This window comes from Parasteatoda tepidariorum, chromosome 4 (genome assembly GCF_982258835.1).
Source record: "Parasteatoda tepidariorum strain Cologne lab strain chromosome 4, Ptep-v5.0, whole genome shotgun sequence".
NCBI classification, from domain to species: Eukaryota; Metazoa; Arthropoda; class Arachnida; order Araneae; family Theridiidae; genus Parasteatoda; species Parasteatoda tepidariorum.
Genome location: NC_141758.1, coordinates 113,924,091 through 113,950,682, shown reverse-complemented (window position 1 = coordinate 113,950,682; position 26,592 = coordinate 113,924,091). Strand labels below are relative to the sequence as shown.

The window sequence follows — 26,592 nt, the reverse complement described above, 5'->3', positions numbered from 1 at the left end:
GACTGGGAGAACATAGTTTAATAAAAAATATAGTGACATACAAAATTCAATACAATATTTATATACAAAATCACACGTTGTAACAAATAATAATAAAAAAACTAGTTATATTAAATAAAAGTTGATAGAAACACAACTGAAAGCACTAAGTTTTAGATTTATAAACATTTATATGCAAACATAAAGTGATTAGAAGTAGTTGTTAAAATAAATTGGAAAATGAGTTTTAGAATGTATAGAAACATCAGGAAGCATGTGCGTGAACTCAGAGGCGTCAGAGAGAGATATATATAATTTGTTGAATGTAATTGATAATGTTGTATAAACTAATCTTCTTGCTAAAAATATTGATGAATCTTGTATTAGAGCGAAGACCAGTTACTTAGATAACTTGTTGAATGCAATTGATAATGTTATATAGTATTTTGAATACCTTCGATACAGTTAGATTAAGTAAAATTTTTGCTGAAAGTAGCAATACAACTTGTTTCATAAAAGACCAATTGTTGAGAATAAACAAAATGGCAAAACGTATCACATGTATGGGAGATATATATACAAATCACTTTATTTGCTATAAAAAGTAGAATGTTCGAAGTTTCAATGCGATTCGAATTCCAATGATTCTCAGAAGCTCCTCATCATGTGAGGGTTTAGGGGCAACACAGTGATAAGTCACACTTCTGCCTGAATTGTTGTTTACTTTTTAAGTTTCTTGAATTTCGTCTAGGTGGCAAATCAAAACACTCGAACATGTTATTGCCTACTAAATATTTTTCACCAGAAAGTCTGAGGATTTCGATAAATGTGACTCATGTTTTATGAGAAAGCCTCTGAAGCTGGACAAACCCATCCACCAAAATATTTTTCAATTTCTTCAGCAACCGCAATAGTGAGATGATCGTTATGAAGCCCGCTCACAATCTGCAATCCAACAGGAATGCCATCGCTGCTCAAAGTGACAGGACACTGAGTGACGGGCAAACCTAACAAATTAAAAACGCACGTGTATGAAACGTTGAATGGTTTAAGTACCGGCTGTCCGTGAAATGGCGCCAAGTCAGAGCCGGTAGGGTATATGAAGATGCCATCCTCGCCAAGAAATTTCTCAAAATGCTGTTCCATGTTCTGCATCATCTCGTAATATTTGGATGCCTTTTTTTCATCTTTAGGTACCCATATCTTGTTGACAGCAGCGGATAACAGAGCGGGAAAGATGTGGTCTGAGACTCCAATCAGCCATTTGAAGAACTCCACAAAGAGGTCTGCATGTCCTCTCCTGTTGGTCATTTCGTAGGTGATCGGTTTGAATCCAGAGGTAGTGATGACCTTTGACCACATTACGAAGCTGTGGTGCATGTTTGGTATTTGAACTTTAGTGGGTGCTATTCCGTAGGTATCCCTGAAGTACTCCATAACCTGAAATGAAGGCAGAACATTAATAGTGTAATATAAAATTCATAATTGTAGGACGCATTATTAGGAGCTGTGCGAACCAGTGCTACCCACTTTCTACCCACTTTGGGGGAAAATTCCTTCTTGAGGTAGCTAAGTTTATGCTCTAATGTATGATTCTTTGTTTTGTAAATTTAATTTTGAGTTATTTTTCCCATCACTGTATGTAAATGATTCAAAATTTCATGCGCTACGCCACATTTGTTTCAGCTTTCCAATGGCGAACTGTTTGCAAAAGTTTTCCCAGAAAACATGTAAACCTTACGACAACCTTGTGTCGGAATTTTCCTTTAATTGTCACGAAAATGTTTGCACTGAAAACCTTTTTTCAATAAAGCATAAATATTGCAGTTTCAAACCTTTCATCTTAAAAGGATTAAAAATTATTTTTTTAAAGCTTTTTTAAAACGTATTGTTAGGTCCATCATGACATTTTAGCTGCTGACGTCATACTACCGATAGGATCAAATTGCATTTGTGGCGTAAGTACCACTATAAATATTAAATACCAATTCACTAGTATATAAGACATGTTAACTTGATTCTATCACGAGGTACCTTTTGATAGATGAAAGTTGACATAGTCGATAATTAAATCCCCACCATTAAAATTACAAGATTGTCCATTAAAATTACAAGACAAGGTGGATTTTCGCTAAGTAAACAAGCCTAACGAAAAGAAACCTTATAATTACCTAGATTGAAGATTGTTTTCACCTTGAGACTAGCATTATTAAAGGGTTTTTTCACGCTTGAAAACCCAAAGTCAACCTCGATTTAACGTTTCTATATAGAAGGTTGCTTTCCAAGGTTTTGGATGAAGATAATGTTTGTAGAATAGAGCAGATTGTCATAGATCTCGTTTTAAGGTTAGAAGGTTTAAGCGTAAACCAAGTAACAAACCTTTTTTTGGTTTACATTGAAAGGTTTTTGCTGAGTTGAAATAAACCATATTTTGCTATTTGGGTATCAACAATGTCTACCTTCATCTATGAAAAGGTACCCCTTCATTGAATCGAGTTAACATGTCTAATATACTAGTGAATTGAAATTACATTTTTGTAGTGGTAGATACACTACAATGATTCCAATGATTATTTCTGAAACTTTCATTCACGAACAGCGACGAAATTTAACGAAATTTAATGATTTGGTGGGCAGACTCGGTTGCCAAATCGTTATATCGATAAAACTGCTATTACCTAAGCTTACAGTTTCGATCATTAGGGTATTTACTGGGTACTTATGTGGTTATTAAAGTATTCCTATAGTATACAGAGTACTTCATAATTATCCACTTAAATGCATATTTTTATAATTCCAAAAACAATTATGCAGGTTGTCCGTCTTAAATTAATATATTGAGGAGGAAAAAAAATGTCTCAAAATCTAATCAATGACAATCCAGGCTATTAAAGGAAAATAAGAGATTAAAAATGACCTAAAAATAGTTTCACTTAAAATAAAAACTCTGATTTCTGGCGAATGCTTTCTTGTCACATCAGCAATCGTTTTTCATGTTAATAAGAGCAAATGAATGCTTAAATTCACTTCAAATTAGTTTAACTTAAAATTTAAAAAAAAATCTGATTTCTAGCGAGAAGTGAATGCAATCTAAAAGTTTTAGATGATAGAAGTTCATCACGAAAGAGATTTTCCTCCTAAGGTTTATGTTTTGTGGGACAAAAAAATAATTACTTCGTCAGTGGACATTCTGGACACAGCTCAAAATACATTCTTTAAGAAAATGGACACAGCACTAAATGCATGTTTAAAAAATGAACACAGCTCAAGACGCGTGTTTAAGAAATCGGTCACAGGTCCGAATGCGTGTTTAAAAAATTTAAGACAACCCTGAATGCGTGTTTAAGAAAATTGAGACAGCCCTGGGGTCGGTGTTATTGGATACAGACACTTTTCAATCATATCTTCGTATTCAGTACACAGAACGATAAATCTAAATTTTGACTCCATCGAATTAATACCACCATTATAAATTCAATAAGTCCCTTAACAACCTTGTAAAAAGAACTGTTAACATTTAATATCTTTCCACAAAAAAAAAACTAGTTGAAAGTAAAAATATTCTAAGTGATTAAAAAAAATGGGCATCAAATTATGGATTTATTTGAAAAATAAAGAACAATTTTCACAAGAGTAATTTGAAAAACCGAATCAAATGCTATGTCCATTTTCTGAAACACGCATTTTGAATTTGACATCTTTTAAACACGCATTTTGAGCTGTTTCAGAAATAAAAAGTTCTCAATTGATTTACTTTTTTTATTCCACCTGAAAAAAACATCTTAAAACTTTTTTTTTAGAATCCTTGCATTAGGTTTAAACAGGATTATATCAATTATTACCCAAACAAAAAATGTAAAGCAGAAAAAAACGTTACTAAGTTCTTAATTTAAAATTATTTTCGTGCATAGAATTTTACATTCGTTTTCGTCTTTGTTTTGTGTTTGATTCTTTCGAAATAAATTCATAAATCATTCAATAAAATTATTTTAAATCTTTTACTTTTTCGTCTAGACACGAAAAAAGTAAAAATGTAAGGAATTTTTCTACTCATACGACACAACAGCTTATCTTTTACTTTGTTTTTCTCTGTTTTTAGGTCTACTTTGTTTCATAAAACAGATACTAGTTAGACAGTAAATTATTCTTACATTATTATCATTATCACGTTATTAGTATTTCTTAAAACTAATAAACGATGAGCGAAAGAAAAGAACCCTTAAATAATCTTTGATAGACTAACCGAATTCTCTCGTTCTATGAGGCAATTTCAACACGTTGAAAGCCTTACCTTGAACATTTATTGTTAAAATGAGCTTAAATTATTTTTATTCTGCGAATTTATTTTTAGGAACTTTAAAAATTACCTTCTTTTGAACACTTGATATTAAAAATATTTTCATTTCAATTTCTTCTGAACATTTATTATTTAAAAGTTTTTAAATTACCTTCTTTTGAGCACTTGATATAAAAAATATTTTCAGTTTAATTTCTTCCGAGCACTAATTATTAAAAACGTTTTAAATTACCTTCTTTTGAGCATTTATTATTTCAGGATTTACAGCAGAGACTAAAGGATTTCCTCCTTCATTTTCCATGTAATAGATTTTCATTTCTCGAAAATTAACCTACAAAACAAAAAAAAAATATGAAATTAGCTATCAAAGCGAAAAACATACAGAACACACTTTTTTGAGATTTAGTATTTGTTCTTATTTATATTTTAAAAAAACTGGCAAAGAAATTTAACTGATTTGGAGAAACTTAAAAGAATTTGACTCCTGCTATCTTTTTCATATTTAAGCATTTATTCACCTGATTTGCACCAGATTTCAGTAAACAAAATCCCAAGTCGTTTGAATGTAAATCACACGTGATTATTGTCCAGAACAGTAATTTTTTATTCTATTTTCTGCTATCTATTACTAACATATACATAAATAATAAGTTTAAAGAAATATAGAGAAAACATGTAAAATAATAAAGATTAATGTAAAGAGGAGAAGAAAAATTATTAAAGTAAAAGTTTTCAAAAATAATAAAAAAAAAATTATTCAGAAAAAATAATAAAAAGAAAGAAAACAAAATAATGAAAATATATATTCTCTACATCAGCTCACACGATTATATCCGCAAAAAGAAGTGTTTTCTAATATTGAATCAATATAGCCAAAGCAAAATATATCAATACAGTGTGAGAAGCACTCAAAAAAATTAAAACGAAAATAGAACAAATTAAGTAAAAAATATTTACGAAATAAAATATATCAAGCAATAAATAGAAAGTAAACTATATATAATATTTACCCCGAGAAATTTATTTGCTTCGTAATCATGATGATAATATTAATTTTAATTTTTGGGAGTTAACCCTTAAAAAGGAAGAAAATATCTGCTTTGTTGATTAATGAGATGAAAGAAATTATTTTCATTTTAATGCAAATAAACTCATTTCTTGGAATTCTAATTATTTCAACATTTCAAACATTTATTTAAATACCATTTTCAATCAAATGAATAGAATTAAAAGATTAAGTAGAAATGTTTATTTATCCAAGAAACAAATTGACAAACTCTTTCAAAATTTGATTAAAAAACAATGGATACCCAATTAATGTAATTAAGTTCTAAAATCATTGAGTTAATTGTATGTTATTATTAATAAATTTACTAAAATCTTGTTTGTTAATTTATATAATATTTATTATGTGTAAATCCAATTCGGGGAAATCCGTGGATAGGAGTCTGTGCAAAACAGGCAAATCATATTTATCTTTTTAAGTAAATGTTAATTTTCTATATTCATTAAAATTGAATCCATCAATCAATTGTATCAATCAATCTTATTATTTTTTTTATTTCGTAACCTTCGTTGAACAGCGGACCCAATTTAGGGTTTGCGACTACTTATTTCCATCAAAATAAAATGTGTTATGGTATAAACTCAAGAACTTAACATCGAAACTAAAAAAGGCAACAATCGAAAGTTCAAATGCACATTTAAACAATAAGCTATTAGATTTCATAGTCTGATAACGGGGCGCGTACAAAAATGTAAAGAAAAAATTAGCGTCATTCAACTCGAATAATAATAAAGACAATTTTGACATTTATGAAAGCTTTATTTCTTCAATTTGAACGAATTGGTTTTCTTTTTTCATCATTATGTAATAGCATAATTTTTTCTTAATTTTTTGAACCTATTACAAAAATACTAGATGAATATTTTTTCCTTTTTTTATAACCGTCATTGAACAGCCGTCCTAATTTTGAGTTTACGGCTACTAATGCTCAACTTCGTAGCCTTGTCATTTTGAACCGAACCCAGAAGACAAAGGGACTTCTGGATCAAGTATTAGGAGAAATTTGTCTTCGTGGGGAACTTATTTGATGAAAGGAACCCTTATTTACGTTACATGGTGAGGAAGACCACGTTAACCTGACGGTAAGGGGACTTGAACCCATGATCCGTCTTCCACCGCGGATATTTCACGTTAGCACTGTGATGGGTGCAAATCGGATATGTAATTCGTATCGATCATCCATCGCCGGGATTCGAACCCGGCTCACCTCCTTGGAAGGCGAACGCTCTATAAAACTTTATGATTATATTACCGTCGTTGAACAGTCTACCCAATTTAGGGTTTGCGGCTACTAATGTTCAACTCTGTAGCCTTGTTATTTTGAATCCAATCCAGAAGACAAGGGAAGTCCTGGATCAAGTATTAGGACAAAGAAACTTTCGTGGAAGACATTTTTTAACATTTTGACACTTTCGAACTAACTCACATTTGAGTTACATGGAGAGGAAAGCTTTGAAAACACGCCTATGAGTAACCCGATGGCAAGAAGATTATAACCCCCTTATCCGTCTACCACCATTTTTTACTGCGGCGTGGTGAGTTCGTATCCACCAACTATCTCTGACATTGAATCTAGGTAACCTTATTGGGAGATGAGAACTCTATTCCTCTCTCTTCCACTAATAATTTTCACACAATTATTTTTTTAATATTCAATCATAAGTTATATAGATATATTTCTTTTCATTTTTTTTAAGATTTAGATTTAGTTTAGAAGACAAATATCACTTAGATATAATTGTTTAAACCAGTGTTTCCCAAAGTGTGGTACGCGTACCCCAGCGCAGTGAGGGTACGCGTTCTTAAGTGAAATATCTTGCAACAAACGAAAATTTCAAATTTTTTTATTTAAAAACAGAACTAGCCATGGAAATTTACGATTACGTATTTTTCTATTTTTGCTGAGTTAACAGTTAATAATTAGTGGTGTCAACAGCCAGTTGTGATTTTTAACTTTCGTGCTATTTTTTTATAGTAAATCTTTACAATAAATTCTATTTATTTTGATTATTTTTATAAAATATAATATTTATCCTGTTATCACAGCAAAAACAATATCATCCTTCTCAATGATGCAAATAAACTCATTAACACAACTTTGAACCAAGAAATAAAAATAAACAGAGTTTTAAAAAAATATATTCATTTCTTTATTAGTGGTACACAGACTTACGAAAAATTTAGAAAGGGTACTCAAAAGTCATAAGTTTGGGAAATACTGATTTAAACAAGCAAAGTCTTTTTTTATTTTTAATTAGAAACTAATGAAACGAAAGTAATTAGTAAAATTATCGTTTAAACGTAATCGTTAATCGTAATCGTTTAAACCTATCGTTTGAATTTTTTCACGTAATCTCTTTATCTCTTTTATTTTTGTTATTGTTTTGTTCTCTTCTGCTGTCATATTTAGTTGATACTCACAATTAATTGTAAGGCTGACCACAAAAGGTCATTTAATGTTCAGTTCAGATAGATATTGACTTACTTTTTCATCTAATTTCAACTTAGATGAGTTATTACCAGCCAAAACTTTAGTCATGGGTAATAAATCAGAAGCATATCGGCACATGGGTCCGGTCATCAAAAACGTTTGCAACGATGGAGCAGGAGTCGGGTAATGACCCGTATTGGACACGATGCCTATAAATAATTAGACAATTCTGTTAAATAATGCTTCATTAAAAATATATATGTATAAAAATATATATATGCTGAGATTAAACATGGTTTTTAAAATGCAATTTTATAAAATGAAAATAAAAGGACACGAAAGAAATATTCTGAATTAGATTGTATCTAACCTTAACAAAAAAATAACATGCTTTTTTTTAAAGAATAGATTAGAGAAAATTTAATGAAAGAAAGCCAGTTTTGTAGTGAAGTTATATTATCTCAACACTTGACGAAATGTTACCACCATTATGCCCGATGTTTTTGCTATAAATCTCCCATCACGAGTTGTATGTACAAAGAGAGTAAAGTAAATCGGTAGAGTATATTCCTGCTATTTAGGGGAAGAATATAAAGAATGTCGAAACGAAAGAGGAACAATCGCAGCCCCACTGCCTAAACAGGCAACCGACAGAGAAAAAAAAAGCGAAAGAGAAAAGGGAGAAAGAAAACTTAATCCAGCGTATTATAAAGAGTAAATAAATAAAAAATGTTACTTATTTAAAAAGCTTTCAATCGTAGTAAAAGAAAAAAAAAATCGGAATGGTAGGCCAGTGCAAGAGAAATTAGCTTAAAATCTCCCTCGCTATGAAAAGTGAACTCTTCCGCTAAGAATTCCGCAAACTTTTTGTAGTTCTAATGTTATAAAGGATATTTATTTTAAAAGCATTGTTTTTGAGTTAACTTAGTATATGCTCACAGAGAAAAACTCGGAAATAATACTCTGATGAACTACGATATACTTTGAACAGTTGATATAGTCCTTTTTTATATAATATTGTAACTTTGATGAGTATAAATTATCAAACATCCTAAGCAGAGGCAGCAAACCTTACTTTGTAATTCCTTTTTTACAATTGATTTCTCCAATCGTCGGCCCCAGTTAAATACTCTTTTTAAGGTGCATTGTATGCACTGAATTCCATATTGAACGCTAGTAATAATAATGTACTGACTACTCGAAAACCTATGCTCATGAGAGCTCGCAAAATTCATGTTCATACAATATGATACTGTGAATATATTCTTTAACTTTGATCAATGAAGTTCGATAACAGAAGAGAAAGAAGGGGTAAAATTATTTAAACCAATTCATTTATTTGAGAGACGTAGCTTAAATGAGTACTTATAGTATTTTTAAATTAAATAGCCTCTCAGGGCTACGTGATTTCTCCGCTCTCCACACTTTCCCCCCTCCGTTAGTATGGTTTCAGCAAAACATAACTTTTCCCAAGACAGTAAGTGTTAGTAAAAAGTTGGAATTTACTGACGTGGTGGAAAAGCAAGTTTTGCCGAATTTATGATGACGAATATCCTGATATATAGTAATGGTTTCTGAATAAAGTCCGAAACTACGTACCTCTTGTGGGCTTGTGACCGAAAACTCCGTTGAAAGCTGCGGGTATACGAATGCTTCCACCAATGTCATTACCGATACCGATGACTGAGCCAGCAGAACCTAATATACATCCCTCACCACCTAATATACAATACATAAAACAAAATATTTATAATATACAATACATAACCACATAATATACAATATATAAACAAGTAATATTTTAGGAGAATCAGTTTTATTAATCACTTTAGCACTTTTTTTATTCTTTTATTATTTATAATAATTATGACCATCACATACTAGATATAACACTGATCATGTTTATTTTGTTTTATTCATACTAATTTATTTAAATTTTTGTACTATTCATAATATTTAAACGATTTATTGAGATCAATACAAATTTATAGAAAAATAATTTTAAAAAAAAAATTGTTGGCTGCAATATATGAGTAGAAAAAACTAAGCACTTGCCATCGTTTTTGCTTTTTTTAAAATATTTTTTTCAAACTTTTTTTTAAATAAATTAAATTATGAGCTCAATTTCATAAAATATTTTTGAAATTAATAACAGAGAATCAGCGAATTAAATTAAGCATAGTATGATGAATTATTAAGATCTGACGTATTAACTTCATTTAGAATGAAAAAGAGGCTTTTTAGACTGAAAACAAAACAGTGTTACTAAAGCATAAATGAGAGAAAAGGACATACTATAGTTTTGGTTCTATAAATAAGAACCTTATTCAGCATTTAAACACAAAATCATAGAGTAAAAGTAAAGAAACCATTACGTGCAAAGTAGTTTAACCAATGGAGACAGAAGTACAAGTTTGAACAAGATACTGAAATGAAAATTCTACTTTATTCACTTTCATAAGCAACTATATGATGTTGCTTATGAAACCTAAAAAACGAGGGAGGTTCGGCAGGAGGCCCAGGGTACAAAAGATTAAATTTGAGTAAATTTCCACACATATGGAAATAGTGAGATACTAAAAAATCTAAATTATTAGAATTTTTCGGAATGCAGAATGGTTTCCAGAAATCAAATTCGGTTGAAGAAGAGCTGTGTGGAATGATTTTAATAGAAGAAAACTCAAACTTGTGATAAGAATTTTAACTATGTTGGACGATGGAAGATCGGTAAATATGCTGATTAAGGAAAAATCTTTCGTGTCTTTTAAGTCCAAGTTTAAGAGTTCGTTTAGTTTGTCTAATATATGCATGACCACATTGACACGAAATTTGATAATTACCCCAACTGTTAATATCAGCGATAGGGTCTTTAGTTCGTAAAATTCTGCTTGTTTACAAGGAAAAAACGACTTTAACTGAAACTTATTTAAAATCTTAGCGAATTGCTAACTGATTTTCGGAAGATAACGTTAAACAATCAAATTGCTAAAGTTAAAATTATAGAGTTTGGTACTGTTGGATAAAATGATCTCTGAAGCTTTATTTTACAACCAGCAAGTGTGGTTTTTGAGAATTGAAACTTTCATGTCATGTGACTCTCATCGCATTGTATCTTTTCAAGGTCTGAATATTAATTGAATATTATATTTTATGTTTTATTACTCTTCGTTTTTCAGATTTCACTTTCGCTTTGTTTATCTTCAACTGAGGGAGAAGCTTTATCCTTCCTCACTGCTTGTAAAAATCTTTTATCAAAATGTATCATTAAATTTCTATATTGCTTAAAAAGATGCTTCCTCAATAATGCTAGTTTAGCTCATTCACAAATTAATTAATTTCAAAGAACTTATTTTCAGTCATTCATCTTACTCATCGCCTTTAAAGGTAAGATTTGCTACCTTTTTCCTATCAGGTACATTGTAAGATTAATTAGAATGCTCTTTTCTATACTTCCATTTGTGTTTTATTCACGTTGGTTTTATGATATAGTCTACATAGCACACATTTTACCCTATCTTTTTGAATAGGGACTTTTTTTAAAAAATCTTTTCCATTTTGTCTATGTTAAAATAAGTTTGAAAGTGGTGCAAATTTTATACACTTTATCATTTTTGCATGCGCTAAGTTATGTTTTTATTTTTGACTCATTCTTTCTAATCGACTGGAATATAAAGAAACAGCAGCGGTCGCCATAGCAACCCATGCAATGACGACGCATGCGCGCTGCTTACTATTACTCTTGAACACAGTTGAAAAGTGAGTGGACGCCATCCAGTTCGAACCAAGACCCATTCTACCAATGGGTAATAAAAAATAAAAATTGGAAGTGACCAAAATAAATTTGTGTTAACGGAAATGGTTTAAATGGAACTTACCGCTACTTCCTCCGGCAGTTCTTGTAGTATCGTAAGGATTGGAACAATATCCGTATAGAGTATTGTAGGATTCCCACCACAGGCAAAGTTCTGGTGTAATGGTGACTGCAATGGGTATAGCTCCAGCTTGTTTCATTTGATGGACTACATCTGCATCAAAAGTAGCTCTTACACCCTTCCTGGCAGGCAGTCCAACAGTATACAAGCAACCTATATTAAAGTTTTGTTTTAGAGCTGGACAATAAGACTGAGATTTTAGAAAGAAAAGAAAATTTTCTAAAGTGTCTTTCAAATTATCATTAAATTGCAAACTATGCAAGTAAAAAAAAAAACTAAGCAAGTACTTACATATGTTATATATAAAATATATCAATCTATAGTTACTTTGCTTTTAATATACAGTGCGTTGAAAAAACGGACCATTCTCAATAACTTTAGATCTAATGATCGGATCTTCACGTTTTAGAACTCAATCTTAATGGTTCGAGGGAGTGATCTCAAATAGGCTAAGGACGATATTTGAAGTTACGAAATCAGCGGTCTTCTTCTTCTCCAGTTGAGAGTATCCCATTAAGAACATGCAAAATGGATCAAAACATAATACACTTCATTCACACTAACTAAATTCAACAGAGAAATTCTCTTGAAACCATGTTCGTGAAAACAGCCAACAGAAGGATTGTTTCTGTTTAAGTTGTGTCTCTTTATCGGTTCCCTCTCCTTGACTTTATTTTTCTTTAAGTTTTAACTATGGATAGATACACTTTCTTAGGGCGTTACTTTTTATGTAACTTAAATAAGTACAGTGCGCAAAAAAAGGGTTACCCGGAATAGCTTTCGATCTATTGATCAGATCTTCACTCAATCTAAATGGTTTGAAGGGGTGACCTCAAATGCGCTAATTAATAATTGCGGGTGATATTTTAAGTTGCGAAATCAGACACAAAAACGTACTTCCGTTGAATGAACATAACTTTTTTTCGATGGATTCGGATTTCTGAGTTATCAAAGCCTTATAGTTTTGTCAAGAGAGCGGTCCTAAGTTTTAACCACTTAATGCTAATTATACTTGTTGTGTATTTCACTAAATCTCGAGAAATTTTTTAACGAATTGTATAATTTTTACAATAAAATTAATTTATCCGAAGATAATTCCATACAAATTAAGCATTTATTATTTTATTTAATAACAATCGAAAAAATTCTGAATCGTAAAGTGCACCATTTTTTACATCATTTTAAAGTATCTAATTTTACATGGCAAAATAAAAAATTTCACCGAAATCGGTAGAATACTTCCTGAGAAATCAGTTTTAACTATTCTTTCAAATTCCATTTATCAGGAACTATTCGACCGATTTCGGTGAAATTTTGTATTTTTTGCCTCAATGAAATTCCTTTTTCCGAGGATAATGTCGTACAAAAAATTATTCTTATACGTCATCGAAATAAATGTGTGTTTATTCAGAAAAAGTGAGATTCTGAGTCTGAATTCGTACCTAAAATATTGCCTTTACTGAAGAATTAGCGTAAGGAAAGGCTTTCGTGAATATCCGATCATTTGATGAAAAGTTATTTCTTATACTGTACAGTAGATATAATTATAATGAACTTCCCGATCGTTACCTTCAAAATTATATATATTTTTTAAAAAACAATAGTACATTTTCCTCACTTAACTGAAGTTATATAAACAAAGTATTTTTTTCTGTTTTAACGCTACACAAAGGAAAACGGCTTTTATTCTTACTCGACAAAATACATTCATTTAAATATCCTAAAAGAGTTGAAAATATATCAAACAGACGTCCACACTATATTTCTCATAAAAATATATATATCAAAGCGGCTGTTTAGACAATACTAAATCCGGTATATAAATATATATGTTTGCGAATACCTTGCCAGAAAATGTATTCTTTTTATTTGAAAACATTGACAAAAATGATATGATTTCTAAATATTGTTTCATAAATTAAATGACAATGAATGTCCAACCACACAAAGGGGGTCTATAAGGAAGTGATACTATATATTTCTGCATACGAAAGTGGATATTTCCTTCGTTTACCTACCACTTTAACTTTAAAAAGCCTTCTTATTTAAAATATAAACTTTTATATACTGTAATGTAACGTGTTTAGCATATCAAGAGAAGTCCACTACGAGAATTCAACAAGTCATAGTCGAAATGCTGAAATAAAAAATGCTAAAGTAAAGCTAATTTGAAAAATACAGGAATATTTTAGAAAGGTATATTTTCCAAATATTTAAGTTCTCAATATTTTACACGACAAAAAAGCCAACATGGAAGAAACATATTTATATCTGGTGTAAGTAAAAAAAAGTTCTAAACGGAAAACATTTCACCTTATTTCCTTCCCACAATCTTAACTTTCAGAAAGAAAGTGTTCAGAAGACAAATGCAAAAATCAACGTGAATGAAGTATAGAAACGGACATACTATAGTTTCAGTTCCATAAACAAAAACCTTCCTCAGTATCTGACCAACAAATAAATCATCATTTGGTGTTTCAACACTGATTAAGCTTCTTGTTTATAGTACCGTAATTAAAGTTGTGTCTATTTCTGTACTTTGTTAGTGGGATTATTCACTTTTCTTATGAATAGCCATTTCTGTGATAAATGTATTATTTATTCGTGCTGTTGTTTTGCTTTGACCCTTTCAGTTTATGAACAAAACCTGCGTGAGTGACCAGTGGCCAAATTATCTTACTTACGAAAGAAAACAATCTTCTTTTATTTTTAAATATCCCGATTATTCCCCTTCTGACCAGATGGTTATTCAAATGTATTCACAATTACTCCAATTACGTCGATTTAGTATTCACAATTACGCTTTTTTTTAATCCCATCATTTATATAACATTAAATAGGGTGTTTTTGCTTGAACGCTGTAACGACCATCCCACCTGCTGTTTTGAACATTATGATGGACTTAAACTGTATTTTATGACTCACAGAATTTTCATGTTTTTACAATTCAAATCTTGCTCATAAAAATAGGAGCTACCTAAATAAAACGAAATAAAAAATTTAAAAAATGTGCCGCTAAAATAAATAAAAAAATTTAAAAAATGACGCTTGACAAAACTGGGTTACGAGTGTTACCTTTAGACAATTAAAAAAATCTTATTTTCCTATTTAAAAGTCATTCATTTACTTAAGAAAGAAAACTCCAATCGCATTACTCAATTAGAAAACCCAATGAATTTTTGTGAAACCTCTCCTTAAGGACCACACTCTGTCCCACAGTAAAATGGCCGCACATGGAGGTGGGTCGTTCTTAGGGGTCACCTTCATTGACTTCAAAATGTTGTTCGACGGTACATGAATTTTCGAAAACAATTTATATTTTAGTCATTTTCTTGGAGCGGAAGTGACACTTCTGTTGCCATCACGAAAACACGGATCGATGAGTAAAATTAGCGTCCATAAAAATGATCCCTACTGATGTAATAATGCGTGAAAACAAAAATTTACCAATTATGAACGATAAAACGATTTCTCTCTATTCTAAAAAAAAGTTTTTGCAGTTAATTTTGTCCCCTGAAAAACTTTTTAACTACGTGATGAAAATCTAAGATTAAGGAATCAATTCATTCAGAATCTTTCAGGGAAGACATTTAGCGCATTCAAATCTTTTACATAATTTTAAATTTTTATTTATTTTAGTTTTAAAGCACGATTTTGCAGTTAATAATGAAGAATAACCGCCGTTTACAACAGCCAATCACATGTCTGAAAACGGCAAGCTTAAAAAAGCGATTTACAAGTCTGAATTTTCTTTTTCAGAGATGCAACCAATCACAAAATAGTTAGAATTTCATTCTTCAGTTTTACAACATCTCAACTTATTTCGTATTGATATATTGATTAATCTGATTATTTGTTTTCTAAAACGTTAATTCGTAAGTTTAATCTGGTTTTAAATCTTAATTCGATTTGTTTATTTACAAGTAATGCCTAAAAAGAAAAGACCTAACATTACTAAAAAGTCGCAACTCAATTTTCATATTAAGATTATATCTGCACATTGATGTTAATTTCTGACAATTTTGGCTCATTTAGAGAACAAATAGGACATAGAAGGAACTGTAGTCAACGAAAAAAAGTGACATTGATATTGACACACTGCTTATTCTGCATTTAAGAAAATTAATTCTTTTCGATGATAACAGTTAATATTCAGTTTAATATTGAAATATATGAAATCAAAGCATTCTTGGTTTTGCGAAGCAATTCTCCGGGGGTTGGCGAGCGTCAGCGAGCAGGGGGCGGAGCCCTCTAGTTAAATAAATAAACAAATATGTTTTTCGTTTAAGTTTACATTTAATTTTACATCATAAATATGAGTTAACTTTAAAAAATGACAAGAAGTTTTTATATATATATATATATATCCATCGCAAACCTAGGTTTTGGGTTTGCGACTACTAATGTTCAACTCCGTAGCCTTGCAAGTTGTTTGAACCCATCCAGAAGACAAGGAAACTCCCGGAACAGTACACCTAGAGGTATGATTTGTTTTGAGAACATGGACGACTTTGTGACTCGACAGATTCAACGTGCGTCAATCACCATTTACTACACGGAGAATCTTCGGGGATCGAACCACGACTGCTTGGGCATGGGCCACGTGCCCTACCAACGAGGTTATCCCGGCTTTAGGACTGTTTGTTTGAGATATTTAGTTTTTTCTGAACTAACTTTTTTTCTCCTAATTTAACTTTCAATTCTAAATAGCATTGATAGTCTTTAGTGCACTCAGACTGCAACATGAGGTTGTATGGTCAAAAAAAAAATTCTCAAAGTAAGAGTCTCCCACAAATATTTCGAATACATTTGAATCTACATTTTTTTTCGTTAATATTTTTTGTTTTGATATTTTTTGTGTTTCTTTATTTGACATTTTCCGAATTTCGTGCAGAGGTTTGCCCGGTAGCTGGGGAAATTTTTGATTTTCTCTCCCAAAGGTTTTCATCAAAACAAATTTTATGGAAAAATTCCATCCCTCCCAAAAGTGGTGGCAAACGGAGGAGGACGCGTCACAGAGGTGGTCTTTCCTAAAGATTTCACAGTATTATCAAAGCTGCTGCTGATAAATGCCTTTTTCGCCATTTTTTAATTTCATAGGAAGATTTTTAGAATTTTTTGCTATTTTTTTATCTAATGATAAAATAATAATTAATAATAATGAGTTTTTGAAATATTTTCTTTTCCTTTTTTAGTTTACCAATTTTGATTGATATTTTTTTCATTTTGAGAGCATTTTTGCTACTGAAATAATATATTTTCATTTCAAATTATTGCAAATTTTGCATCTAATAAACTTGAAGATTCATAAATTCTTATTCATCTTTATAAGATATTTATATTACATTTTTTTTCATAAATTGCATACTTATGTTAATTACTACTTTATTTTTCTTATCAAATTTAAAAAAGCAGATTTATAATTTTTTTAAAAAAAAAGTACAAATATAAAATATGGCGTTGAAAATTTAAAGGATTTGATCTTTTTTTTTAAAGCTATTTTTTTATAGTTTTTAGAAAAACATTTTTGCGTTTAAGTACTTATTTCATTAAAATTTTTTAGGTAATCAACAACATAGGTTTGATAAATGCACAGTACACAACAAAAATATCGTCCTTCCTAAATAATTTTTGATTTAGTGATAGTGTCTTTACGTTCTAGGACTCAATCTTAATGATTTCAGGGAGTAAACTCAAATAAGATAATTAATTAGTACAGACGGTATTTTAATTTACAAAATCAGACACAAAAAGGTACTTTCTCTGAATAAACATGCTTTCTTTTGGTAGATTTCTGACCCCAAAAATATAGGGTGTAGTAATCTGGAAAATATGGCCCCGATAGTACAGGTCAAAATACTTGGATATGCGCTTAAAAAGTTCCCAAATTCACTATAAAGCTCTCTCCAAACTTTGGACGGCTTTTCCGACAATATGTCCCAGATTGCGGCTACAGCCTATATTTTGAGGGTCAGAAATCCGATTCCGTTGAACAAAAAGAATTGTTTATTTAGAGAAAGAACGTTTTTGCGCATGCGCAAAATATCGCTAGTGTTAATAATTTTATTTTATAACCGTCGTTGAACAGCAGATCCTACTTTTGGGTTTTCGACTACTAACGTTCGACTCCGTAGACTTGTCATTTCGAACCCAATCCAAAAGACAGGAAAAGTCCTGGATCCAGTATTGAGAGAAATTTGCCTTCGCGGAGGACTTTTTTGATGGAACTAACGCGCATTTCGGTTACATGGAGAGGAAGACCACGAGAACCTCCCACGGTTATCCTGACGTTTAAGGGACTCTAAACCATGATCCGTCTACCGCTGAGGATATTTCACGTCAGCACCGTAGTTGGTGCAAAGGGGATGCGAAATTTGTATCGATTAGCCATCACTGGCATTCGAACCCGGCACACCTCATTGGAAGGCGAACGTTCTATCCCCTGAGCCACTAATTTAACCTACCAACCTACCACGACATATCAATAATTAAAAAATATGTAAATATGATCTATTTGCTAGCTTACTTAGCTCTTCAATGTTTAAATTTATTCAATCAATAAAAAATATTTCCAACTTAACTAGTTCATTTACTATCTCGTAGTAAAATCTTTTTTAGTGACCGTACAAGTAGGCAGGTATATATATATATATATATATATATATATATATATATATATATATATATATATATATATATATATATATATATATATATATATATATATATATATATATATATCGGAAGGCTTAACTACGGATCGGAAGGCTAACAATAAAACTACGCCAAGGTTTGGAGTCACCTCCTCGAAATATTAAGATTCAGTCCTAGAAGATCCGATCATTGGATTAAAAGTTATTCAGTGTGGTCCGTTTTTGCCCACTGTATTTAAAAAAAAGTATAAACCTTTTAAGTAAGCATACCTTTCACTGCTATGCATTCTTTGATAGTGACTGGAACGCCCAAAAATGGCGTCTCCCTAGCAAGTTCATCTTCTGTCTTGTTACTCTCTTTCAATGATTCATCGATGTATCTGGCCTCTTCTATCGCTTCACTAAATCGATCATCCACAATCGCGTTAACGATTGGGTGGACCTGCCTGATACGTTCGATGTAAGCTTTCACTACATCAACACTTTTGATCTAAAGAGGAATATTTCATTTCTATACTCATTCATTCACTTTTTGAAACAATAAATTCTACAACGATATTATTGTTTCATTTGGAATAAATTAAATAACGATATTATATTTGGTTTATTTTCATGATAGTTATCACTAGAGCCCCTTACTCGTAGTGGTAATCCAAGTCGACAATGTTCTATAATATTTTTTTTATTATTTTAATGCTTATTAAATGCCGTGAAAGGAATTAAAAATGTACTATAATATTTTTTTTCAAAAACATCTGAGCAATTCGAGTCAATCTATGTATTCTAAAAATATTTCCTATTCAAAACGCGTTTTTTTTCTGGTTTTATCCAATTGCTTTAGATTTTAAACTTTAACTTAAATTTTGTTATATCTCCAATGAAAGTGAAATTATTGAAAAATGTGCAAGGATGACGATGAAACAACCAGTTAATTGTTAAATTGAGATTTTATTGAATGTTAAATTTGTAGTAAAGTTCATTTCAGAGAGTTGTAGATAGGCTCGCATTGTGTTTTTTACTAAAAAGTTAAACATTTGGTCATTCTCGAAATAATTATCGAACTAAGTTTTTTTCCGCCCCACTCTTTGCACATCTCCCCATCGTAATTTCTAATTTTTAAGTCATATAGTTTTACGCATCAAAACAAAATGTAACGAAAAAAAAAGAGACAAAATTTGTAAAGAAAAATATTTAAAATGGCCATAACTATTGAATAAATTAGAATTTCGAAAAAACAAAATACTACTGTTAAGTTCATGAATAAAAATATCCTTTTCATCTCGTCAAATTTCAACTGCACTTCTGTAGTCTGTTGAGCGGCATGCCTGGTATTTTTTACTCTAAGTTTAAGAGTTGATTAAACTCAGATATTCGAATACTTGAACTCATGATTGAAAGATATTTCACCCTAATTCTTGCACATTTTTCTACACACGTTCTTGATTTTCAGTTTCTATAGTTGATTCTTCAAAAAAACATTTTCAATAACTTTTTAGAAAGTTCATCTATATTAGTTATAATTAATTTTTTTTAAAAATATGTATAGTCATCTAATGGCGAAATTTTATTTTTTCATTGCAGAAAATGTGTCTTTTATTTCATTTTCATGCTTTACACTATTTATTTGGACAAAAAAAATGGCATCTTCGACTTAAATTTAGATTTTCTTCCCGAATGAAGTCCAAAAAAAAAAAAAAAAAAAAAAAAAAAAAAAAAACTCCAATTATCTGATGTGCTAATAATCACCGAAACAGAGCCCGCGATAAAGATTTCAAATTATTAGCCAGCACATTAGCCAACAATCAAAAGTATTCGCCCATTTTCGAAAATCTTTCGCCAAATACTTAACCATGTCTTACGATTTATTTTTTTCCCGTAGAAAACTATTTTACGGTAGTTTGTTTCAGGCTTTTATTATTTGGACACAATTCTAAATGGTTTTTCCAGCACATCTACCAAAAGTTGCTGTTCTCGAATAAAAAATTACTGATTTGCTTAGAAAAATTCATTTTGACGTCATTTTGAGGATAGAGTTTAATTTTTCTTTCCAGTGGAAAAAATCATTCGCCAATACTTTCGTTTAAACGCAATTTTATTCGCTAAATGTACGATTTTATCGCATTTGGTGAGATGGCGAATGCTTAGTGCGGCGCCAGCTGAAAGGTTTCCAAAACATTCCTGCGAGCTTTCTTCAAGGTAAAAACAAGATTTTATTATTTTTGTTTTATGTTAGGAAGCAGGGCGCGAAATTTCCCAGTTTTTAATTATAGCAATTTACATCCCTTTTCATTGTTTCTTTTTTAAAAAACCTCTTTTATCAATGAAATGAAATATATAAAAAAATCGCTCCCTAAAGATTATATATTAGTTATATTGTTCACAAAATATTTTCTATTATTATTTTTTCTTTAAAAAAAATTCAGTTCGTTTGAATATTTATGATTTCTTTTTTTTAAAAAAAATCAGAGATAATGAATGACTGTGTACTCAAATGGTGTACCATTTTCCAGGACAGATTGTGTTGTGATGAAACATGCATTCTAAAAATAGCTTTTTTTAAAGAAAATTTCTCAGGAATGATTCGACCGATTTTGCTCAAATCTGGAATTATGTTACGTAACCCATACTAGTTCTACAAAAATGATTGAAAAAATATTGTTGCAACTTCCAGAATATTCGTAATAAGTAAAAATAGATAATAAAAAATTTTGAAGAATTTTCCAAACTTTACTGATATCAATGATACTTTAACTAATATTGGTATCGGACATGAATTGAAATTAAAACAAAAATAAAAGAGTTTTTTTTCTGAAAAGCTTAGTTAATGGAAAAAAGGCAATTATTATTTCAAGAAAACCATAAAAATTCGTCATATTATTGACACCAATCAGTTTTGGTAAAAGGTAATTTTGGCAATTGGTGCTTTTTTTTCGTTACTAAATATACTAATCTTTGCATTAAGATGCCTAATTTTTATAATCGTCGTTGAACAGCCGACCTAATTTTATGGATATACGACTACTAATGTTCAACTCCGTAGCCTCGTAATTTTGAACCCAATCCTGAAGACAAGGGAACTCCTGGATCGAGTATTGGGGGACATTTGCCTTCGTGGAGGACTTTTTGTTGAAGCTAACCCGCATTTGCGTTACATGGAGAGGAAGACCACGAGAACCTCAAACGGTTAGCCTGACGGTAAGGGGACTCTAACGCATGATCCGTCTACTACTGAGTATATTTCACGTCAGCACAGTAGTTGGTGCAAGCCGGATGAGGAATTCGCATCGACTGTGGTTCGAATCCGGCTCGCCTCATTGGAAGGCTCCATTTCCTGAGCCATCGAGGCTCGAGATGCCTATTATAGGCTCTTATAAAAGATATAAGGATTGGATAAAATTATTAATTATGGTAATTTTCGAATTTCAAGAATTGATTTCCAGCAACAGCGTTATGCCAAATAATATTGCTTACAGTTAATCTTCATTTTGATGAGATGAACTTCTAAACACATTCTCTGCACAATATAATGACGTCAATCCACCAAGAAAGGGCAGCAAATTATTGTAGCTCAATCATTTATGTCATTTTTATACTTCTATAATTTTATGAATCGTTTGGTAGTGTTGATCAGCACCGATTTAATACTTATTTAGTTTATTTTAACACCAGACGAAGAATGGGTATTCAGCTAGTTTAAAATTATCATCTCTTTGATGTAGAGTCTTTTTCGAATTCCGCGAATTCTTTTATATTATTTGAAATTAGGGATTTGCGTCGACCCTAACCAACTGACGTGGAGATTTTATTAAATATATTTTTCATACTTTTTTCCGTATTTTGTATTAATTTAGGTCAAAATAAGTGAAAAATATTATATTTAACGTTTTAATAATTTATGGTCATGAAATACAGCATGATACACCGGCGTTTTTCTCTGCTATAAAATCTTCCAGACAAGGTTCACTTCTAAACAACATATTTTTTTTCTTCAAATGTGCAATTATTTGCAGTTAAATACATCTAAGAGAAACAGTTATTCATCTTTGATATTTTTTAAAACTTACAAATCAATTCTTGCCATATTTTTTGATATGAATGAAAAGAAATTCCAAACTAATTTTTTTGAATTTCACATTTCCGTACACATGTAATTCCTATAATCTAACAGATTTTTTTACGGTTTTAACTGGCTATTAGGCTGTTTGCTACTACTAAAAAATACCAAAATATATTTTTGCCTGTAATTAGAGGGTCAGAAAAAAATTTATAACCCTTTATTGATCTGCGTTTAAGGGATATGACACTTCTAATTGTTTGAAATTTTCCTTGGCGAAAAGAGTTTTGAAGAACAACCTTGTCAACAACAAAAAATTTACATAACAAATAATAAATATTCTTACTTCTCTTCTGCGTATTTTTTCCGCTAAAACATGTGCCGGATCAAGTATAAGTGGATTTTTTATCGGCGGTAATTTCTTATGTTTCCCCTTGTAATACCAATCAAAAACGATATCAGAGACGTAGTCGACACTGAAGCGAGCAAAGTTCAGGATTTTCAAAACAATTCTAACCACAAAATCAATCTCTGCAAATAAATAAATAGTCATTATAAAAATATTTTTAAAAATCTTTTTCCGTATTATAGGCTTTTTCAAAAAAACCAAAGATACACAAAATTAAAGAATTACTGGAAATTGATACTAATTAAAAAATTACTGGTTTAAGAAACATTATTGGAGTATATTTGTATTCCTTTTTGACCCCTCCCTTTCAATTAATAACAATTTATAACAATTAAATAACAATAATTGTAATCGAAACATGAAATTTTACATGAAACTATTAGGCATTATAGGGAGGAAATTTTCAAGTTAGTTATTTAAATTTTTCCTATAAATATCTAAGGTTTATAAAGATCATACTTTAAATAAAATTATATAAAATTTTACAATAAGGGATTGAGCCGAGATGGCTAAGTGGTTAAATTACTGAACTGTCTTTGTGAAGCCCTGACGATGGCTGGGTGCCTACTCAGAATCTATGTTTGCAGCTTGTCAGCGAAGTAAAGGTGGTCTGTGAGCAATGTTGCATACGTTGTTATCATTTGTCAAGAAATGGTGGTGCCTTAAGCACCAAGATTTCCGGCTTTCAGCGGTATATTGCAGTAATGCTTCTTAATATCAATTATTACAGTTTATAGAAGGAAAAAAAAACTTTCAAATGAATTATTTAAAATTTTGCGAGAAATTATTACTGTTTGTAACAATAAAATTTTAAACTAGATTATTTAAAATTTAACATTAAACAAAAACAAACACAAAATTTCAAATTGAATAATTTAAATTTTTAGATAAATTATACCGGTTTACATTGGATTATTTAAAACTATTTGTAAACATTTTGACTCGGTCAAAAAAGAAATAAGTAAGAAGGAAAAAAAAAGATGCTGATACCAAATTAGGAATGTTCACTTTAATATCGTCCATTCTAAAAAAGGATTTGGTTTAAATTAATTTCAGGATTTGCCATTAACAAAACAAAGATTTTTGTTATTGTTCAAATTTTTATTTCTTTATTAATTTATGTCTGTGAAAACTAAATTATACTGAATTGAATAAATTACGAATAATTATTTTATTGAAACACTCATTCAAATTCTCCAAAATTGATTAGTTTGTTAACTTATTTTTATTAATTCCAATTGTTGTTGTTCTTTTATTATAATTGCTTCTAGTAAAAAACAAAATATCGATTAGGCGTGACCTTTAAGAACGAGCGATCAGTACATATCTGATACTATCAAATTAAGTTTATTGAATATTAAATCAAATTAACTGCTTGTTTTTATTTTATCAAAGAAATTAATTATTTAAAAAATTGCATCCTTCTTTTAGTCTGATTATTTTATTATTGTTTTTATGAACTAAAAACTGAAAATTATGTATTTTTTAAAAGGCACCCATTTTCAAGACAATTATGTCTTGAAAAGAGAGTCACGTCATATTCGTCAATTATGACGTGACTGAGATGAAACAAACGTGATTTTCAATATAAAACGCAATGGTGAAGACAAAAATAAAATCTAAAAATAAAATTTCGAAACAAAACTAGAAAAACCACAGAAGCCGAGAGAGAACGAAGAATGAAAACCCTAACTAGATAAACCACTGTGGCAGAGAGGAGTAAATCAGGGTGACGCTCTGGGGAGAGGTGGTGCTGAACTATCGTCATTAACAAAGGAAATCAGCATTCATATGAATAAAGAAAGATTCCAGGGCATCAAGATGAGCTGACGTGACAGAGCGGGATTTAATTTTGGCATTGTCGAATTTGAATTTAAACCTACTAAACAGATTAAAGTTTTTAATCAAGCAACATCTTTGCCGTTTCAGTTTCTAGGGATTATTTATTCAATAAATTCTATAATTTTAATTTCTTTTACAAAGTTTTATAAGGCTTAATTGAGCAAACAAGCCTGCAAATATATAGCGTGCCAATAAACTAAACGATCACCATACCTGCCGTGTTCCGGCCTAATTCTACAGAGCCAAATACAAACATTCCCCCCCCCTTTTTTTTTTTTTTTTAATCCGTCTCAGATTTTGGTGCTGATTTTTTTTTTCATACCGAACGTTTTTTTTTTCTTAAGAAATATTTATTCTGATGGCAAATTATTTTTATTCAAATAAATACGAGGGAAAATATCGTACAAATAAAAGTTTATCATTCTTAAATACCAAACGCAATGAACACAAATAAAAACTGGATAAAAACGATTCTATTTCTCAGTCTTAAATATTTATTTTTCGATTAAATAATTGAAAGAAATTCAAATTATCTTCATTATAACTATTATGATTATACAGTCCCTGGTCAAATTAGTAGACGCACTATAAGATTCTATGTAAAATCTTAATTATTAGGTGATACTATACAGCTTTATTGTTTTTACGCGGTTTTAACTTGTTTACGTTGGTGTATTAATAGATTAACATTGTAATGCAATATGTTAAAAATAAATACAAATGGGAAGTATATAAAAAAGTCTTCTCTATAAAAAACCATTTAATTTATGTTTAAATATAAGAGTATTGCCTGTACACTCGTGCAAAATATGCAATTGTTAAAACACTCCAGTGCATCTAATAATTTGGTCTAATTATTATAATATACTAATATAATACCTGATGTAATAAATATTCTATATTTGTATAATACATCGTCTAATGTATCATATCGTCGAATTTATGTTATCTATCGTCTCCTTTAACCCGTTGATACACGAACGTAAGCAAGTGCAAACCGGTTTCAGTCACGTAAAATCAATAAAGCTGTATAGTATGAACCTGATAATTAAGATTTTACATGGAATTTTATAGTGAGTATCATAATTTGGAAAGGGACTGTGGCTACAATCAAAATAATATACTATCACTGGTAAATGTTAGAAGAAAAAACAAATGTCTTACCCCCATAACCAGTACTATAGGGCATTCGTAGAGAATTATCCATTTTGTGTTCCGAAACAGTAAACACTAAAACAAAACTCTTTCTCACTCTCTAACAGTCCAAAACAAATGTGAGAAGAAGATAAAAAACAATTTTTGTTTTCACCACAATCTGTGACCCGGAAAACTGATAAGAAAAGTGTAATGGCAGATTCCTTTCCTTCTTATCGGCCTATTGTATCGGAAAAATCAAAATATCTAATAATTATCAGTCAGTCTAACTTTTCTTTTTTAAGTTGGAAATTTTGAAATTCAAAGATAATTATCAGACAGGTTTCATTCCTGGGTACATTTCCTTTGTTTAAATTCGTTTATTCAACACTTTTTTTCAAAAATGATTATAAGGTATAAACTAATTTTTAGCTGCCTTAAGCATTTTTTTTTCTCTAAAATCTAAAACAATTAAGCCTAAAAATTTTATATTTAAGGTTCTGTCATTCATAAATTTCGCACTTAAAATATGCTCAGAGAAATACCCTGATATATGTTAATTGCTTTGATTTAATATCATAAATTTTGTCACACGAAGCAAATGTCATGAAAAATTCTACCCTTTAGGTTGCGTCAGAAATGCTTTGTTGCAAATATACTAAAAGAAAACAAGACTGTAAAAACTGAGTTAAGTGAGCGTCACAATTCGTGTCTAAATATATAATTTTAACAGTTCCTAAAAAAATCGATGAATTAAATTGCATCGTAAGTGAATTCCGCTTTTAAAATAGGCTA

At 30.4% G+C, this 26,592-nt stretch overlaps 1 protein-coding gene across 1 annotated transcript; it reads right to left on the bottom strand.

The window, feature by feature from the left end:
- On the bottom strand, positions 1–25,990 carry LOC107443312 (fatty-acid amide hydrolase 2-A). The gene is made up of 8 exons (XM_016057135.4): positions 25,828–25,990; positions 22,759–22,943; positions 18,629–18,848; positions 11,649–11,858; positions 9,373–9,492; positions 7,828–7,982; positions 4,509–4,607; positions 1–1,419 (listed from the first exon to the last, which is right to left on the bottom strand). Exons 1-8 carry the CDS (start codon positions 25,868–25,870, stop codon positions 820–822), a joined length of 1,632 nt encoding a protein of 543 aa, XP_015912621.2. The 5' UTR covers positions 25,871–25,990; the 3' UTR covers positions 1–819.
- Positions 25,991–26,592: the final 602 nt, after the last annotated feature.

Bases quoted from the DNA above. Each gene is read 5' to 3' on its own strand.
- LOC107443312 (XM_016057135.4), bottom strand. From the start codon at position 25,870: ATGGATAATTCTCTACGAATGCCCTATAGTACTGGTTATGGGG. The intron at 22,944-25,827 runs GTAAGACATTTG...ATTTATTTGCAG, and splicing joins CTATAGTACTGGTTATGGGG to AGATTGATTTTGTGGTTAGA. The intron at 1,420-4,508 runs GTAATTTAAAAC...CCTTCATTTCAG, and splicing joins TAATAAATGCTCAAAAGAAG to GTTATGGAGTACTTCAGGGA.